The sequence below is a fragment of the Schistocerca cancellata genome, chromosome 5, assembly GCF_023864275.1.
Source record: "Schistocerca cancellata isolate TAMUIC-IGC-003103 chromosome 5, iqSchCanc2.1, whole genome shotgun sequence".
In the NCBI taxonomy this organism is placed as follows: domain Eukaryota; kingdom Metazoa; phylum Arthropoda; class Insecta; order Orthoptera; family Acrididae; genus Schistocerca; species Schistocerca cancellata.
Window position 1 is genome coordinate 663,148,628 of NC_064630.1, and position 19,868 is coordinate 663,168,495.

The window sequence follows — 19,868 nt, forward strand, 5'->3', positions numbered from 1 at the left end:
AAATGTATTATTTGTGTTTGTTACATATACAGGTCTCCTCTGGGTAACTGGGAAATTTTCATGAAAAATTGTGATGAATTATTGTGCTCTGTCAGACGGAAGGAAGTGACCATTAACTTGTGGCGATTTTAATGTAATTTTCTTAAAGGAATGTGACAGGTAAAGCAATCGGTAGGTGCTTTTAACCACGTAGAATTCAGTATCAGTCATAAATTTCCCTACCAGAATTGCCCAAGCTTGTGGCATCCTGATAGACAATATGTTCTTCCCACAAGCAGATTTTACTCTAGTCAACTATTTGCTCTGCACTTTTAAGTGTCCTCTATTTTGTGTTATTGTGATGTTCATTTAAGCTCTGTACCCCTTGGTGTTCCCTCCCTATGGGTGCATAGGTTACGCTTTTACTGTATAGGCCTTTTACAAGTATGTCTGTTTGGAACAGGGGACAGATGACCTAGATGTTCAGCCCCCATCAAACCCCAAAATCAACCAACCAACCAACCACAAGGAGAAATTAAAGAGGCAGATGGCTATCTGGTGGTAAACAGATTGTCAGATCATGATACACAGCCAGTCACTTTATACAATATAGCTACCTGTACAGCTGTAAAACTCTTGAATAAAGCAGTAAATTCAACATATTTTTTAATGAGTTTGTAGCCATTTTTGACAGTAATTTTCCTAAAAAGATAAGTGCAATAATGACATGTCATTTAAGAATCCTTGGATCACTACAGGTATCAGAGTACCTTCGTGAGAAAAAAAAGGGTATGTACAAAATAGCCAGAACAAATAATAACCCAAAAGTACTTTCTTATTGCAATCACGACGATAAAATATTAAGAAAAGTTGTAAAAATATCCAGGAGTGTGCACACCTTGTCTGAAATTGACAGCTCAGACAATAAAACCAGGGAAAAAAACCCATCGAAGATAACTTTATTTCCATTAAAGAGAATGGGAGCATTGTAAAAAACATTTCATGTTTATTAGGTATTTTTAATACTTACTTTTTAAAAATAGATGAGAAAGTTGTTGTTAATAGTTCAAAAGAGGAAACAAATAGTATACTGAAATAAAAATTAATCTCACATCTCCATCTGAAATAAGAAATATCATGACTCGTGAGGGTGCAAATGTGTGGGTGGCCAATGGGGGAGTGATAGGCACCCTTATTACTGAATTGAGATAGCGAGATTGTGCATGTTGGTGGAGAACTAGGTATAAGTAATAATTGTTACAGGTAAAAGAAAATCAGGTTCTGTTTGGATTTATGTTGTGATTTATGTAAGAGTTATTCCAGGAATGTCGGACGGCTGCTCGTCACATCAGAGCAGGCTGGGGCTCAGAGTCACTGAGGGGCATGGCATGCCATGGAGCTCCATCCATGGTGAAGTTCCATGTTTGTGGGACTGGTAACTAATAAGATCAATGTATAAAACTTAACCAAATTTGACTAGAATGATAAGGGGAGTCTGTTCATGTTAAAAATTGTGTGAGTTTATTATCAATTGGAAGTTAAGCCAGTTTTAATTGGGATAATAAACCCTGTTTGTGAATGTATCAGCATCTGTTACTTTGTAATAGTAGTCATTTCACAAGAAAAGTCTGGTGGAAGGCAAGATCCCTCCGAAATGAGCAAGAAGATCGCTAAAAGAAGGAGAGAACCCTCCATTCTAAAAAGTAAAAGCGCATGTGGGGTGGAAAATATCTCTTGTAAGACACTTGCCCTATAATATGTAATGTAATATTCCTAGTCAGTTATGTAGTGCATTGTTAACAGAGGCTGTATTCCCAGAAAGATCGAAATGTGTCATTGTTAGGCACCTTTATACAAAGGACAACTCCATAGATGTGAATGAAGAACTACCACCCTGTGAGAATCCTTACATCGTTTTCTAGAATTTTTGTGAAGGTAACCTGATAAACACCCCCCCCCCCCCCCCCCCCCCCACCACCACCAACCCCTGGCGTGCCTCAGCAATACAGATGGCCGTACCGTAGGTGCAACCACAACGGAGGGGTATCTGTTGAGAGGCCAGACAAATGTGTGGTTCCTGAAGAGGGGCAGCAGCCTTTTCAGTAGTTGCAGGGGCAACAGTCTGGATGATTGACTGATCTGGCCTCGTAACATTAACCAAAACGGCCTTGCTGTGCTGGTACTGCGAATGGCTGAAAGCAAGGGGAAACTTCAGACGTAATTTTTCCCGAGGGCATGCAGCTTTACTGTATGATTAAATGATGATGGCGTCCTCTTGGGTAAAATATTCTGGAAGTAAAATAGTCCCCCTTTCAGATCTCCGGGCGGGGAATACTCAAGAGGACGTCGTTATCAGGACAAAGAAAACTGGCGTTCTACGGATCGGAGCGTGGAATGTAAGATCCCTTAATCGAGCAGGTAAGTTAGAAAATTTAAAAAGGGAAATGGATAGGTTAAAGTTAGATATAGTGGGAATTAGTGAAGTTCGGTGGCGGGAGGAACAAGACTTTTGGTCAGGTGAATACAGGGCTATAAATACAAAATCAAATAGGGGTAATGCAGAAGTAGGTTTAATAACGAATAAATAAATAGGAGTGCGGGTAAGCTACTACAAACAGCATAGTGAACGCATTATTGTGACCAAGGTAGACGCAAAGCCCATGCCTACTACAGTAGAACCAGTTTATATGCCAACTAGCTCTGCATATGATGAAGAAATTGATGAAATGTATGATGAGATAAAAGAAATTATTCAGGTAGTGAAGGGAGACAAAAATTTAACAGTCATGGGTGATTGGAATTCAAGAGTAGGAAAATGGAGAGAAGGAAACATAGTAGGTGAATATGGATTGGGGGGAAGGAATGAAAGAGGAAGCCATCTGGTAGAATTTTGCACAGAGCATAACTTAATCTTAGCTAACACTTGGTTCAAGAATCATAAAAGAAGGTTGTATACATGGAAGAATCCTGGAGATACTAAAAGGTATCAGATAGATTATATAATGGAAAGACAGAGATTTAGGAACCAGGTTTAAAATTGTAAGACATTTCCAGGGGCAGATGTGGACTCTGACCACAATCTATTGGTTATGAACTGTAGATTAAAACTGAAGAAACTACAAAAAGGTGCTAATTTAAGGAGATGGGACCTGGATAAACTGACTAAACCAGAGGTTGTACAGAGTTTCAGGGAGAGCATAAGGGAACAATTGACAGGAATGGGGGAAAGAAATACAGTAGAAGAAGAATGGGTAGCTCTGAGGGATGAAGTAGTGAAGGCAGCAGTAGGTAAAAAGACGAGGGCTAATATAAATCCTTGGGTAACAGAAGAAATATTGAATTTAATTGATGAAAGGAGAAAATATAAAAATGCAGTAAATGAATCAGGCAAAAAGGAATGCAAACGTCTCAAAAATGAGATCAACAGGAAGTGCAAAATGGCTAAGGAGGGATGGCTAGAGGACAAATGTAAGGATGTAGAGGCTTATCTCACTAGGGGTAAGATAGATACTGCCTACAGGAAAATTAAAGAGACCTTTGGAGAGAAGAGAACCACTGGTATGAATATCAAGAGCTCAGATGGAAACCCAGTTCTAAGCAAAGAAGGGAAGGCAGAAAGGTGGAAGGAGTATATAGAGGGTTTATACAAGGGCGATGTACTTCAGGGCAATATTATGGGAAAGGAAGAGGATGTAGATGAAGATGAAATGGGAGATAAGATACTGCGTGAAGAGTTTGGCAGAGCACTGAAAGACCAGAGTCGAAACAAGGCCCCGGGAGTAGACAACATTCCATTAGAACTACTGATGGCCTTGGGAGAGCCAGTCATGACAAAACTCTACCATCTGGTGAGCAAGATGTATGAAACAGGCGAAATACCCTCAGACTTCAAGAAGAATATAATAATTCCAATCGCAAGAAAGCAGGTGTTGACAAATGTGAAAATTACCGAACTATCAGTTTAATAAGGCACAGCTGCAAAATACTAACACGAATTCTTTACAGACGAATGGAAAAACTGGTAGAAGCTGACCTCGGGGAAGATCAGTTTGGATTCTGTAGAAATGTTGGAACATGTGAGGCAATACTAACCTTACGACTTATCTTAGAAGAAAGATTAAGAAAAGGCAAACCTACATTTCTAGCATTTGTAGACTTAGAGAAAGCTTTTGACAATGTTGACTGGAATACTCTCTTTCAAATTCTAAAGGTGGCAGGGGTAAAATACAGGGAGCGAAAGGCTATTTACAATTTGTACAGAAACCAGATGGCAGTTATAAGAGTTGAGGGGCATGAAAGGGAAGTGGGAAGTGGTTGCGAAGGGAGTGAGACAGGGTTATAACCTCTCCCCGATGTTATTCAATCTGTATATTGAGCAAGCAGTAAAGGAAACAAAAGAAAAATTCAGAGTAGGTATTAAAATTCATGGAGAAGAAATAAAAACGTTGAGGTTCGCCGATGACATTGTAATTCTATCAGAGACAGCAAAGGACTTGGAAGAGCAGTTGAACGGAATGGATAGTGTCTTGAAGGGAGGATATAAGATGAACATCAACAAAAGCAAAACGAGGATAATGGAATGTTGTCGAATTAAGTCGGGTGATGCTTAGGGCATTCGATTAGGAAATGAGACACTTAAAGTAGTAAAGGAGTTTTGCTATTTAGGGAGTAAAATAACTGATGATGGTTGAAGTAGAGAGGATATAAAATGTAGATTGGCAATGGGAAGGAAAGCTTTTCTGAAGAAGAGAAATTTGTTAACATCGAGTATGGATTTAAGTGTCAGGAAGTCGTTTCTGAAAGTATTTGTATGGAGTGTAGCCATGTATGGAAGTGAAACATGGACGATAAATAGTTTGGACAAGAAGAGAATAGAAGCTTTTGAAATGTGGTGCTACAGAAGAATGCTGAGGATTAGATGGGTAGATCACATAACTAACGAGGAGGTATTGAATAGAATTGGGGAGAAGAGGAGTTTGTGGCACAACTTGACAAAAAGAAGGGACCGGTTGGTAGGACATGTTTTGAGGCATCAAGGGATCACAAATTTAGCATTGAAGGGCAGCGTGGAGGGTAAAAATCGTAGAGGGAGACCAAGAGATGAATACACTAAGCAGATTCAGAAGGATGTAGGTTGCAGTGAGTACTGGGAGATGAAGAAGGTTGCACAGGATAGAGTAGCATGGAGAGCTGCATCAAACCAGTCTCAGGACTGAAGACCACAACAACCACAACAACCTGTATAATAATGGAACACATAGCCAGTCACAGCTTGGATTTCAAAAGGGCCATGCTGCCGAGACAGCTCTTTAACATTTACTGAGCACATAACGAAATCTTTAAATGATAAAATATTGCCGATTGGGATCATCTGTGACTTATCAAAGGCATTTGATTGTGTCAGTCATAGTATTGTACTAGAGAAGTAAAGTTTTTATGTAATACGTAGTTAAACAAATGCCTGGTTCAGTTTGTGTTTAAGAAACAGAATGCAGAAAGTTACCCTAAGCTGTTTGAGTAATACAAAGAGGAATGCCACATCATCTGCATAGAGAAGAATTCCAAAGGGAGACTGGCACAGTTTTTTTATCGGTCCACTACTGTTCTGCTTTATGCTGATGATCTGCCATTTTATTTAAATCAAGAGGCAGTATTAGTCTTCTTTGCAGATGCAAGCATTGTTGTGAATCCAAGGAACGCAGTATCAACAGAGAAAATAGTAAATGTTGTTTTTGTGAAAGTTTCTGAATGGTTATGCATAAATTAACTCCAAACTTTGAAAAAAACACAGTTCATCCAGTTTTTGTTCTGTAAAAAATATCTCCTTTTAACTTAGTAAACCAACAAAAAAATAGGAAACAATGTAAAATGTTCTAAGTTATTAGGTGTGCATACTGATGAAAACTTAAAAGTGGAAAACTTGTACAGCAGAACTGCAAAATTGTTTAGGTCGACTACTTTTCTCATAAGAATAACTGCCAACTTTGAGGATATGGAAGTCAGTAAGTCAGCATATTTTGTATATTTTCATTCATTGATGGCATATGAGATTGTGGAAATAAATGACCAGTAAACCAAGTTTAAATACACTTTGTGAAAGTGTTAATTATTGTCTGCCTCTTGCATTGTTTGCCTCGTTTTAAATTTTTAGTGAGTTTCTGAATAAAAAAATGATTAGTTTATGTGGTAATAATGTCTTCTACGTAACTGGTGATTTCTGCTGTGGATGTGTATTTTCGTGTTTCATGTAATGAATCTCGCCACAATTTCACAAAGTGGCAGTAGACAGTGCCCAAACCTTGCCATATCCAGAGGTAAATACGATGATTAAATTGTGAACTAACTGTCAGCAAAAGAAGATGTTGGAGCCTGGACTCTCATGCCCCTTGAATGCCAGCACTGCAACGGTGTGACACCACATTAAGTAGACATCGCACACAGGCACCAGGTGGTCAGGGGAAGGGAAACAGTTGACGTGCATCCAGCCAGCTAGGCTGTAGCCTACATAACTGTACACCTGCAGGCAGGACCAGCGAAGTGTCTGGTGCATATTAAGAACACAAGTGATTGTGCTGCATGTTGGGTGGCCTACACTACCTGGACCTGACCGCAAGGAAGATGAGGGGTGCCCAGGAGTGTCCTTCTCCATTGGGACAGTGTTGGAACAGCCTCAAAGCAGTATGGTATAATGTATGCACTATTGTATATGTCTGTCAGCACTTTGATATCGTGTATATCTCATGTGTATAAGTGATTTAGTTCAAGCAGAAAGTGTTCATGAACTATATGTAAGGTAGATATATTTATTAGATACACACTGAGAAAATTGCATGTCAAGTAGCAGTGTTTAATTGCACGTTGAGGATTGATGTAAAAATGATGACAAAGAAGTGGTAAGTACTGCGTTGAATACAAGGTTGTAAAATGGTTCAAATAGAAGACAAGGATGTCAAAAGCAAATAACTCATTGAGAAAAAAACATTAAAAAGTGGTGATCACTCACATAAAGGTATCTTCCAAGATTTCCAGCTACTTTTTTCCTAAGGTGGCTTAACTATAAGTGGATTAAGCAGAGCCATTGCAGTAGAATTGATATTTGTGTATCACACAGTGACACATAACCTCAGCTACAATAGCTTGGACTACAATGTTAAAGTGAAAAGGATGAATTCAGTGATTCTAGTATTGCATTGCAGGGGCACAAAAGCTAAAGAAGTAGTTAAAAATGTTTTTGCTCCAAAAATTATTACAAAAAGTGTTAAGATTTTAAACAATCCCAGGAAGTCGAAGGGATTCTTCTCTAAAGCTGGTGATGTCTCAAACCATAAAAAGAAGAAGGTGTTTCTGATTGTTTTGAGATTTTTGATTGTGAAAACGAAATTCAAAATAAACTTCTGGATTTTATAGAAGAGAGCAGTGGAACAGGGATGACTACCCACAGTTTGTGTAAGCGTTCCTTGGAATTCTGCAAACTTGGTATAAACAATTGTATTGCATTTTGTGCTGATAATGCCTTAAATGATCTTTACAAACAAATCTTCAAGGCCAGCTATTCATTTCGTATTTTGCAGAATGCAATGAAACATGCAAGTGATACCCTAGATATTAATCTCGAAAAATTGGTCTTAAAATTGTATGGTCTCTTTTCCTTTTCTGCAAAGCAAAGGGAAGTTCTAAAATCATTTTTTAAATTTGTAGATGTAGAATGGAGTGAAATTCTCCAACATGTACCAACTAGACAGCTTTATTTAACACGAGCTGTTGACATAATCATTACAAATTGGGAATCCATTAAAGTTGCATGAGAAGTTTTGATGATTGTTTCAAAGCTCTAAAGACATTTTAAATGATTCTGAAGACACTTATAGAGTGTTAACTGTGCATATTTGATGTTGGTGCAGTTGTTTTAGGTTAGTTTTGAGAACACCCTAATATCAGTATAAGGGAAAATTTTGAGACAGCCACGGCTCTGTGATTAGCAAAACTGAGCAAAGAGTGAGTAAGTGATAGATATTTTGGTAGTGGCATAAATAAAGTTTTTAGTAAGTTCACTGGTTCCAAAAATCAGAAGATAATCTTACAGTGTGTTATGTGCCATTGAAAACCAGCTTTTCTCAACTGCGCAGATGGGAGTTATGCTTACAACATGTTCTCCCCTCCCATAGTTTATTCCGACCTCAACCTACGGTAACATACTGTCCCCACACCCTCCACCCAACAGTTTCCACCCCTTCTGTCCTGTCATCTGCTCCCCATTCTCAATCTGCACCCTTTTTATTTGCAATCCTCTGCCAGCGCATCTATCCATCTTTACCCACTCCTCTCCTTTTTTTCTCCTTCTTCCCCTCCTACCTGCCCTACAACCTCCTGATGCTGTGCCTGTTGGCAGTCTGGTCCCAGCACACTCCATCAGACAGTGTTCGTCTCTCTCCCCACCCATTCAGTACTATCCCTTCTCCTTTCCCACCACTTCCAGATTGCTGATTGCATCCCATGTGATAGCTGCATTCCGGCCTGAGATGCTGGAGTTGGTGGTCATGTATGTGTGAAGTATGCTTGCATATGTGTGTGAATGGTGTGTCTCTCTTTTTTACTGATGAAGGCTGTAGCTGAAAGCTGTATGTAAGCGTCTTTTAATTGTTCCTGTTTGCAACTTGACTTTTCTTCTGTGTGGTAAGTAGCAATTTGTCTTTTCTTACATTGTTGATATTTCTACGTAGAGATTCCAGTATTTGATTTCATTGTAAATATAATGAGTCAATAATTTCAAATTTGAGGATCTATTGCTGATGCCAGTAGAGTCTTTGATGCCCCTGTGTCTAAGTTCAGAGATTAAATTTAAGCATCTTCGAGAAGTACTTGACTCAGTTCAGATAGATGATGTAGATGAAGATTTTGTGAATGGTGAATTTTGTAATGCAAAGGATATTTTGAAGCAAACTATATCCACAGAAGGCAATGCAAAACAGGAGTTGGGTTAATGTTTTCTGTTCCTTGAGAGCCAGAATAATGTTCAGGTTCCCAATTTAATGAAAGTTGTTGGGTTTGTGTTAAGCATTCCTGGTTCAAGTGCTGACACAGAAAGAATTTTTTCTTTATGAACCATAAAGGGACAGAGAGATGCAACAAACATACCATGGAACTTATAAAAGGGGAACTGCAAGTAGCAGTGAATTTTAATTGTAGAGAATTCTTTACGAATAAATCTTTGGAAACAGAAGCAAAGTTTGTAAATAAATACAAGCAATAATTTAAAATAAAACATGCTTGCATATTTTAAATATATTCCCAATAGTACTACTCTTTCTAAAGCTCTGTTTGAAATGTATATTCTGTAGGCTTCCCCTTCAATCCCTTATTTTCTCCATAAAAGGTTGGCAGTCATAGAAATAAGAGAATTCTAATGGGGATGTTGTTTTCCTCCTCAGTCGTTTTTGTGTTAATTTCGTGTATGCAATATTATTTGTGTATGGTATGAGTGCAGAATTAACATGTCTTAAGCTGGGGATGGTTCCTCTTTGTTGGTAGATTTATAAAATATGAAACACACCTTATTGCAGTCTTATATGGACACTACATAAATGTATCTCCAGTTCGCACTGCTTGTTTTTGATCTCCCATTGTCATAATCAATAGTCCAAACCTTATGAATAAACTAAATTATTATTTATGAAATCTGAGAAAGTCACCCTTGTCTATCTGGATTTGTATTGCATGTGCAGAGAGAAGTTGTACCATGAAGATTCCTATACTGATCCATAATGCTGTAATGTGTAAACTGTCTATTTGTATTTTACAGAGATGGCTATGCTACAGTGTTGCTTGATTTACTGTGTTTCAATCAGAATCTGAGGAAAGCTATTGTGACAGTAACAGGGAATGTGGTAGTGTGCACCAGTGACGGTGTGGCCCAAAGTATTGCTTATAATGAAAACAACAGATGTGATGTAAGCATTCAGCTGTTCTTTTTCCTCTTCCAGGTTATAGAAAAATGATTTTTTGCTAGCTTACTAATAAAATACCATCAATGAATGTGATGCATTTAGCATGTTGTCATTCACCAGTTATAAAAAGTCAGTTGATTTCAACAGATATCTGCCACTCCCAGTGCAGTCTTTATTCAAAATCAATAATACTATAAGATACTTATCTTTGTTGAGTGTTTGAGGGAAAGAAAATTGTAGTTAGTTAATTTTTGTTATCCAATAGGTTGTTCTTTCTCAGCATATGTGCACATGTATTTTTGCCAGTGGGTGGCTGGTTCTTTATTTTATATCAAATGCTAAACTAAAAATGTGTCAGAAGATGAATAACTGTGTGGTGAAATCATAAACAGGCATATTTTTATATATTTAAAAAATCTTCATTACACAGTTCCTGTTGATAATGCAATCATTTGAGAAATGTCAATGTTAACTGCAATAGGCAATTAACAGTTGGTGTAACTGAGACAAGAATGAAGTCATAGTGAACCCAATATGGAATGTTTATTCAATACTGAAGAGGGATGCATACCAGTTCATTGTTCTTTGCATCATTAACTCCACCCTATGCACCACTTGGTGGCACTGGTAGCTTGTGCTGCGTGCACTCTGTATACACAATGTCTCTATCATCTCACGCGATGGACGGTGTTGTCATTGACGTTATGCCACGATACCAGATCTCTCCACCATGTATTTTACACACAAAGCTAAAAATTCTCAGTGCAGTGGCTGCTGCAATCCTAAATGTTGTCACTGCCTTGATGGGATTTGTAGTGCCTCAGCTTTTCTGTAGTTGTTGGTCCTTATTCTGGGAGAAGCAGCGTGAACCCATTTATGTCTAAATACTTACGAATTTTCTGCAGAGGTGGAATGGCACTGAGACGAGGCCTTTGCTGTGTATGCTGTATGGAGGTCGCAGATTGTCACTGTATGACACTGGCAGTTGCTTCTGGCTGTGAAAGCAGGAGCAGATCGCTAGCCAGTTTGAAAACTACTGCAGCAGCTGACTGGACAGCAGTCAAGTGCCCATGAAATTTCTGTTTGGTGGCAGAGTTACATACTGCTTTACCTACTGTCATCTCATTTTGGTAAACCGCAATGTCAGGTATCCAACACTAAGGCCGTAAAATGGCTGTGTCCAGGCTACAGACACTGGCTGAAAATCCACTGTGAGCAGATCGGCCATGTCTGCAGTTGATGGGCGGAGAAAGTTTAGTGACATTTCAGTGCTGGTGGCTCCAAGAAATTTCTTCCGATTGTCACCATTGACTAATGTTGTGAGTAGGGTGCTGAAGAACAATGTTAATATCGTAACCATAATCATCTTATACATTTTGTGGTTGAAACTGCAGAAAAGTTGTTTGATATCTCCATTTTACTGGAAGTGGAACAATGTTAAGATGTAATAAATGATCCTGTTGCACTGAGAGAAGTTCAGAAACACATTGTATGTGAACATTAAACTGCTGTCAGGTGAACATTAAACTTCTATAAGTACTACCAAGGAAGCTCCTATAGTCAGTCACCATTGTTTCTGCTGAAATGGATGTTATGTTAACAATGTAGGTGCAATTTTGAAGCACATCAGCCACTGATACGCAAGAATGACGTCCTGAATTTGATATGAATGTGGTACCACATTCATGATGTGATGTGCTGAACTACAGTTTGAAAAGCTGTTGGTTATAACTTCTTTTTCATGCAGTGTCTGTCTACTATTTTTTAATGTTTGGTCATTAAATGTGGCACCAAATTATATTTTTGTGCATTTCATGTGTCAGAGAATTTGTGTAGCTAGTATAAGATGTTAGTGTGCTTGGAGTGGGAAAGAACTATTTGGCAGTTATCTCATTTGCTACTCAACAAGATGAGAATTGTTGACACAATGGATGTTTTTGGTTTAGCCAACTGTCTTGCAGAGAACAGTCCATTCTTTGTAGAGAGAAGTATTCAGACATGGGATATATATCGCTACTGATGTTGCAGTTGGAAAACAGTTCACAGAGTTAAGACACATATCAATTTACTATTGACCTACATTCGAGTTGGAGTTCATTGACAGGAGAGAAGTCACATCCATTTAAATACTAACTGGTGGTGTGAAAGTGAATGTGTTCATGTATCACTTCGTAAAAAAACACCTCAGACTGTTGCCTTGTCCCTGGTTTTCTTAGTGGTGGTCCACAAGGGCCCTAAGATATTGCGGTCCATTACCAAATGTGAACAGACCCCTCGCCTTGTCTCTGGTTTTCTTAGTGGTGGTCCACAAGGGCCCTAAGATATTGCGGTCCATTACCAAAAGTGAACAGGTCTCAGAGAGGTACGAAACATTTTGTCACTTACGTGATATCTGATGCCTCCTTTTCAGTTTTGGAGTTGTTTTGTTCTGCTCCTTGATGGCTCTTCTAAGTAAAAGTAATTGGAATTTTGGTACCATATGTTTTGCCTCATTAGGATGATGGTACTGTCATGCTGGATGTCTTGACTGCCAGGATAAATGGATTCATTTACTAGTAGTGAGCCAAGGAGAAGACACGATAGAGGTGTTGCTGAAGTTTGTGTAGATATGTTTGAAACTTGGTGACCATTTGAACGAAGTCCATTTTTGAGAAAAGTTCAGTAAAGGGTTGCACAATAGATGGGACGCTCAGAATGAAATCAACACAAATGCCAGCAACCCCATAATATCTCGCAGTGTTTAAAGGTCGTTGGTTGCTATCGAGCTGTGTTCACTTTGATGAATGCCTATATTAATGAAAATTTGTTCCAAGTATACTACTTCCACTGTGAAAGTTGCATTTAACCAAATTGCGTTGCGAGCTGCAGTCTGGTGAAACTTGGGGCAAGATGTAAAAATTCTTAAAATTTTGCTAAGTTCAACCGAGTAGTTCATAAGTACCAGATTGCCTGTTGTTGGTTGCTCAAGTTAATGTTGAAATACTACATTAACACAAAGGACAAGGCTGCACCCGTTATTAAGGAACCATTTGTCATGATTTATTAGTGTTTCACTATTTTGTGACCTACAATAGTAGAATTACAAAGATTCAAGTTGCAGCAAAATTCACCAACATATTGGCAGTGAATGAACAGTTTCCTATAGAGAAGTCATGTCCTAGACTCTGCTGGAAGATACCATTTATGAGTTTTGACATATACAGCAACCAAACTGATGCTGCAAACTTGTGTGCTTTGCAGATATATACAGTTAGTGGTGATCATCCTCCAAGTTGTGTCTAAACAGGTCTGTAGTAACTTTTTTCATCTATTGCCACTGTGTTGATTGATTTTGATGAAACTTGGCACAGTTTAACAACACAATTCAAGGTTGAAAAAATAAGTAACGATAAAAGGAGGTGACAAGTCACTCACTGAAAGTACTTCACAGATATGCTCAAAGATTCTTGAATAGAAGTAGTTCACTTTAGGATATTAGTTATTTCAAGCATGCATGCTGCTGGCTCCTTTCATTATACACATCAGATTATTTGGGTTCTATACATGGAAATACTTCCAGAACTTTATGTACACCAATAATGTACCAGTTTTGACTCATCTTCCTGAATTTAATGTCCTGTTTTAATTGTTACTTTTATTAGTTTGCATAATAGTTATAATAGTCGGTTTATATAATAGTTTTCTCTCCTTACTGTTCTTGCTGTCATCCCTACACATTATTTTTTTCGTTTGTTTGCTCCAGTGCATATTATTTTTATTTTTAATTTTTTTCACAGTTTCATCCTTTGCTTCTTTTGGTATCAGAGTTGTTCCTCACATTTTAGGCTGTCAGATGTTATGCTTCTGGTCTAAAAAATGGTAGCTAAGTTCACTGGGAACTATAGATTCATTGTGTCTTCAAATTTATTAGAAGTTTTGTTTATTTCCTAGTGTACTATATAAATTAGTGTCTTTCATTTTTTGGCAGCATCTAGTTAATAAGACGGGTGAAGTAATCTGACACTGACCGAAATTATTATAATTTCAGGCTGTGACACTTGAAGGGACATTATACAAAAGGAGTGGTCTAATTGTCGGAGGAATGATGGAGTTAGAGCATAGATCAGAGCGATGGCTGTCTCAAGACATCATAGAACTTAGACTGCAGAAGGTTTGTAGTTTCACTTTGTTATGAATAACAAACATGACTTTTTAGTATTGTTTATTAAGAAATAACAGTTAAAACATACAACACTGTTATTAGCTTGAATTTTCAAAACTGTTATGGACAGAGTGAACTTTAATCATTATTGGTACATTTGTGCACTCATTTTGGCAGTCTTATATTTTGTAGCTCACTGAACAATATTATTGGTAAAGATCTTGTTTAAAATGGACAGAAAATCAGGATACGAAATGCTTAATTATAAAGGATCTTTTTTGATGTGTTTACCTTCCCATTAATTTATTACATGTGATTCTTGAAGTTTTCCCGGCGGACATTATGTTCCATCATCTTTCGGGCATACACTCGGCACAGCGACAATTCTTCTTGCGATATTTCGGCTAGAAACCTCCCAGCCATCTTCAAAGAGAGTCGGAGACTGAGTTCATAGCGTTTGCGCGTGCCTATTTATACGGAGAGTCACGTGACTCAGTCTCCGACTCGCCTTGAAGATGGCTGGGAGGTTTCTAGCCGAAATATCACAAGAATAATTGTCGCTGCCCCGAGTGCATGCCCGAAAGATGATGGAACAAAATTTATTACATGTTAATAAAAAATAACACTAATCTTCATTATATGAGAAGGGATAAAAAACTTCTTGTAGGTATAAATTGTTATAGATGGAATTCTGTGTATACAATTTTACAATAAATATTACTGTTTTATTCAACATATGTCACAGAAGATACTATTACAGGCTGAATTTTTTTTCATGTAAATTTATTCAGCAGTAATATGGTGTTTATGTATTGCCATAAGAAAGAGCAATGTATCTGAGAACAGTAGGTCTCATATCATTTTTCTCAATCCTTAATAGGATGGGGCTGTTTGGTATGTTGACTGGTGCCACTATTACAGTCTGAATTACAAACATATGTCTACTTATTTTGCTTACAGAGGTCTGAATGCATCAAGGAAATCACCAATACATTCACTCTCACCGTAATGTTTGTGTTAACTAATGTCACTTTAATCTAGCATATCTTCCATGATTCCACCTCTTTACCTATAAAAGTCTTCTAACTTGACTCTTCGGCAACAGAAATGTGACCGATCATCCAATGTAACAGTTTGAATTCCTTTCTGAACAAGTTCCTGCAGTTTTTTGGGTGACATGTCACATTGGTATGTTCCTACATGATACTTCAGTTGACATGAAGCTAGTTCAAATACATTAAGATCACACTTTTATGGTGGTAGTCAGTGAACGGAATGGCCATTGCTAGCCAGTAGCGATCAATGTAATACAGTGAAACTTTGATTTTACATTCTCCAATTTTACATTTTTCGCGATTCCACACCATAAATTCGTAGCCCCTGTGAAAAAACATAAGATCAATGCTAAAAATTCCTCAATTTTACATTTCTTCCTCGTAAGGTTAATGTCAGTTTTATGTTCTTATTTGACGTCTCGCTTGACTTCGCATCATTTTCTTCCCATTGACAAGTGATGTGACTGAACAAGTTATAAGTGGCTCAAAAGACAGATCGTTTGCACCAGAGGTGGTGGTAGTATTAAGGGAATATTTTAGGCCATTGTGGAGAGGGTGGATGTGACAGAGGAAATTCTGATGTAATCCACATTCTTGTTGCCAGCACAACTTGCAACATTTAGCTTCACAGCACAGCAATGATACAACTACTGCTAGGTTGCAGCGGCAATGGAAAAACAAGACAGTTGACATGAAGTGTTCCGGACTGAGCCAATATGTGACGAAGGGGCCCAGTCCACAGCCTCCATTGTGCCACTTATAACTCAGTCTCATCTTTGTGTTTGTATTTCCGGTGTACTGTATTCAGCAACAATAACAATCGTCATCCTTTTAAATTCAAATACTGAGTCTCGAAGAATATGCTCGGTCATAATCGAAGAAACATCGTACATTTCTGGCAATTGAACTCTTATTCACTGACGACTTGTTAAGTCATCCAATAGCCAGTGAAGCCACCACACCACACCAGCACACATAAATGAGCTCACCTACTGGATGTGTGGTGAGAGAGAGTGGCCCTTCAGTGACGGGAGTGCAGGTAGAGATAAAAACATTTTGTGAAGTGCTGAAAATATACTTTTCATGCAGGTGATGTGCTATGACAGAGATGTTACATGGAAATAGAACTAGGGTTTTGCAATAGCACATTTTAAATACTTTTTTGTTCAAATCTGACATGATAAAGTTGCAATAACTACATGCACTACTCATGTATTTACTTTGCACCACAAACACCACACACTGTAGATTGTAAAGATTGACAACAGTGATAGAGGGCATGAAGTGAAACTATAGCACCTGAGCTTTCTTTCAAATTTACATTTTACACAGTCTACAGAAATTCACTGAGCTTACTTCTAATAAGCTTGTAACATCAACTGTGTAAGTAAACTAATTTTTTCATTTCTCTATTTCTCTTATCAAGACTAAACTAACACTTTAACAGTGGTGAGTGTATGAAGTGCAGTTCTATTTATTTACTTTTAAGCCAGCAGTGGTGACAAAGTAGGTTATTAAGAATATGTCCATATTTATGCTTTTGGTTCAACCACTTAGCTGCTGGGACATTTTTGGTTTAATTCAACATGTTCATAAATTTTTTCTTTTTTTTTCTGGGTGAGCACAAAGAATGATCTCTCAAAAATGCTTGTTTTGAACATATAATTTGTGTAGTCATAGCATGTCAGAAAACAGTTTGATTACCTCGTGCCCAGATACCAATTTCAATTTTTTGATGAGTTTTTGCTTGCTGTTACTCATCTGCAATTATTTAAGAACTGAGAAATTCATTACTACAAATTATTTTAAAAGAATTGTATTGTACATTTAATTTCCTTCACTTAGACAGATTTTATACAAAGTATTGGAGAGGATTGTGATTTTTGATCGTATATGCCAATTGCATGTGTATGTGCTCATATTTTGATGGTTTTGACATTTTCCTCAATTTTTGTGTTGGTGGTGTTTTATATAATATAAAAAGGTCTGGACTGCATGCAACCATGAAATAGGCGTTTCACTGTATGTCTTTTCCTTGGGGAGTATTTGTTCTGTTTTTGTGAAGAAAATACATTGTCGTATTGACTCATCATATGCTATGGCAAGTCTCGTCAAATAATCAAGCATTTTTCTTTGTAACAAACTTTTCAGTGTTGGTTTTTTAATGTGTCCAATTACATGAAGTACTGACCATAACTGCAATATGTTGCTTTTGTAGTTTACCAAAACTGGGAATAACTTCAGTGTGCCAAACATGGGAATGAAATTGTTGTCCAAATACACTTTTCATAATTAGCAGAGTTCATCTGTCCATGGTAATGATCAGTAATGGTTATCACTTTGTGAATTAATTGGCAGCCTTCAGGAAAGCTTGAGTCTCCTCGTAGAATGACAACAATCACAGAGTTTGACACATTTATGTTGTTTGCAGCTCGTGCCTCCATTTTCTGAGAGCCAAGTTCAAGTCAACTCGAGTCTAATTGCCATAAAATATTGGTCTGTCATGATCTCATCATTTAATATATTGTGCAATTAGAATTACTTATAAGTGCACTGTTCTGGTATGAAAAGGATGATTACTTCATATAAGTGTAAATCACTATGTTCATATCATGATAAAACTGCAGTTGCACACTAACAATGGGGTAGCTGATGTTTTCCCGGTGGACTTTGCCGTTCATGCTGTGCAGGAACTTTCCCCTTTCTGCGCTCATCACCTCTCTGAAATTGAACCTCTCCTGGGATGTCCATACTGCTACACAGCTGCTAATAGCCCTCTACAGGGAGAAAGTGCTTCATTTATGTCACCTATACTAGTACAGTGAGCCTGAATATAGCACAGCGAAATGAAAAATGGCCTTCAACAATGCCTCCTACAATACTCCTGCACTCATTATTGTTTGTTTATATAAGGCTGATAGTGGCAGATGAAAATCACTTGTAGCCAGACGTTTCCAGACACTATCAATTCAGAACTATCACATATAACAGAAAAAAATTGTTTACTTATTGGCTATGTGGATTTAATCGTACGTGTGATTTTTGTAAATAGAAAAAAAAAACGCATGATTCCCAAAACTGTGATATTTATATTAATCATAACTCGTTTCTCTGATAAAGTGTTGTGAATCCTACTGTTCTACCCATTCTGTCATTGTAATGCCGTAGACACTCAGGAAAATGATAAACACTGCTCTGACAGTATTATGAAAAGGATAAAAAACTGTCAGAAAGTAAGCTTTTGACCAACAAGGCATTCATTGGAAGTAGACATCATAAACAAACACATCCACACAGACGCGTGAGCAAAGTCTCTGGCTGCAGAAGCCAGACTCAACCAGAGACTGTGGTTATGTGTGTGTGAGTTGCATTTGCATGTGTGTGTGTGTGTGTGTGTGTGTGTGTGTGTGTGTGTGTGTGTGTGTGTGTTGTCCGTTTGTGTTTAAGGCCTTGTTGACCGAAAGCTTGCTTCGTGAGTCATTTTGTTGTGCCTATCTGCAACTCAGCGTCTCCGCTATGTGGTGAGTAGCAACTATCCTTTTCATAATATTTTCACATTCCATCCTGGATTTTCCGTTGCTTAAACACTGCTTTGAGCTTTAAATGGCTCATACATATTCTACCACAGTGATGTTGTGGACATTGAGAGAAAAGACTCCATATGTGCTTTCTGTGTGGTACAATTAATGATTTAAAATGTATGGATTGCCTCTTGGTTTCTAAATCATATCATCATCTGCACATATACTCTTTTAAAGAATTAGTTTTTCATTCATATATAATGAAATGTCAAAATGTTAATAACAAACTTCCTTTTTGATTTACACAAACAAAATTTTCAGCAGTGTTTGCACACCCATTCCTTATGTTGAACTCCTCTCTTAAACCTTCTTTATTTACAACTCTTATGTTAAAATGTGTTGAACAATTTCTCTGTCCACATGCCACATTTTATCAATACCACAAACACAAGATTGTACACCAATTCTTCTGTAATGTTTTTCAAATATTTACTGCGTTCCCATTGGCTCTTGATGCCCATGGGTATCCTGGTCATTTTTCAGGCATGATGGCTAGAGAAAATCTCTTACCATTCAAAGACAGATGCACATGACAAACACTCTGTGTTGCTGATTTTTTTTAAGTTTCAGAAAAAAAGCTATTGTTTAGTTGCGGTTCACATTTAGTATATGTTGTTTTCTTGTGAAAACCAGAGAAATGTCTGTAGTAAACAGCTCTATCACCATCACTGAGTTGGTCTAAAAGGCTGCAACTTGTCATACTATAAGGGGCTAGAGATACTCGACAATCTTCAATAATGACAAAATGCTGGTGTTGTGAGTCAAAACATTGATATCAACACTAAAATCTTTGAAAAATTGTAACATCTGTGTTAAAGACAAAATATCAGTCTTCTGTGTTACCAAATACCCAGGCTTCTTTTTACCACTTCATTAGTGGTTTCATCATTAAAATGATTTTTTTTTTTCAGAACATCTATCATAATGATGCCAGTGCAACACACTTACGACTTGTCAAACATGGCATGTCGTTGTGTTGTGTGTGTGTGTGTGTGTGTGTGTGTGGGGGGGGGGGGGGGGCACGACAATATTTTATTGACAACTAATGAAGTAAAAGCAATACTCAGTATTTAAAAACTCTCTTCAGCCATGTAGGGTTCCATGTTTCAAAATAGCTAATTATATTAATCTGAATCTGGAATAAAAGGTGTACACTTGTCTAATGCAG

The 19,868-nt window shown here is 37.7% G+C and overlaps 1 protein-coding gene across 1 annotated transcript in view; it reads left to right on the top strand.

Moving 5' to 3' along the window:
* Nucleotides 1-1,116: 1,116 nt before the first annotated feature.
* The window catches only part of LOC126188749 (structural maintenance of chromosomes protein 1A-like), a 261,744-nt gene continuing 242,992 nt past the window's right edge, over nucleotides 1,117-19,868 (top strand). The window contains exons 1-8 of the mRNA XM_049930359.1: nucleotides 1,117-1,123; nucleotides 1,243-1,401; nucleotides 1,518-1,682; nucleotides 7,025-7,288; nucleotides 7,387-7,612; nucleotides 9,166-9,204; nucleotides 9,779-9,926; nucleotides 13,951-14,073. Coding sequence (XP_049786316.1) covers nucleotides 1,117-1,123; nucleotides 1,243-1,401; nucleotides 1,518-1,682; nucleotides 7,025-7,288; nucleotides 7,387-7,612; nucleotides 9,166-9,204; nucleotides 9,779-9,926; nucleotides 13,951-14,073 — 1,131 coding nt within the window. The remainder of the gene's footprint in view (nucleotides 1,124-1,242; nucleotides 1,402-1,517; nucleotides 1,683-7,024; nucleotides 7,289-7,386; nucleotides 7,613-9,165; nucleotides 9,205-9,778; nucleotides 9,927-13,950; nucleotides 14,074-19,868) is intronic.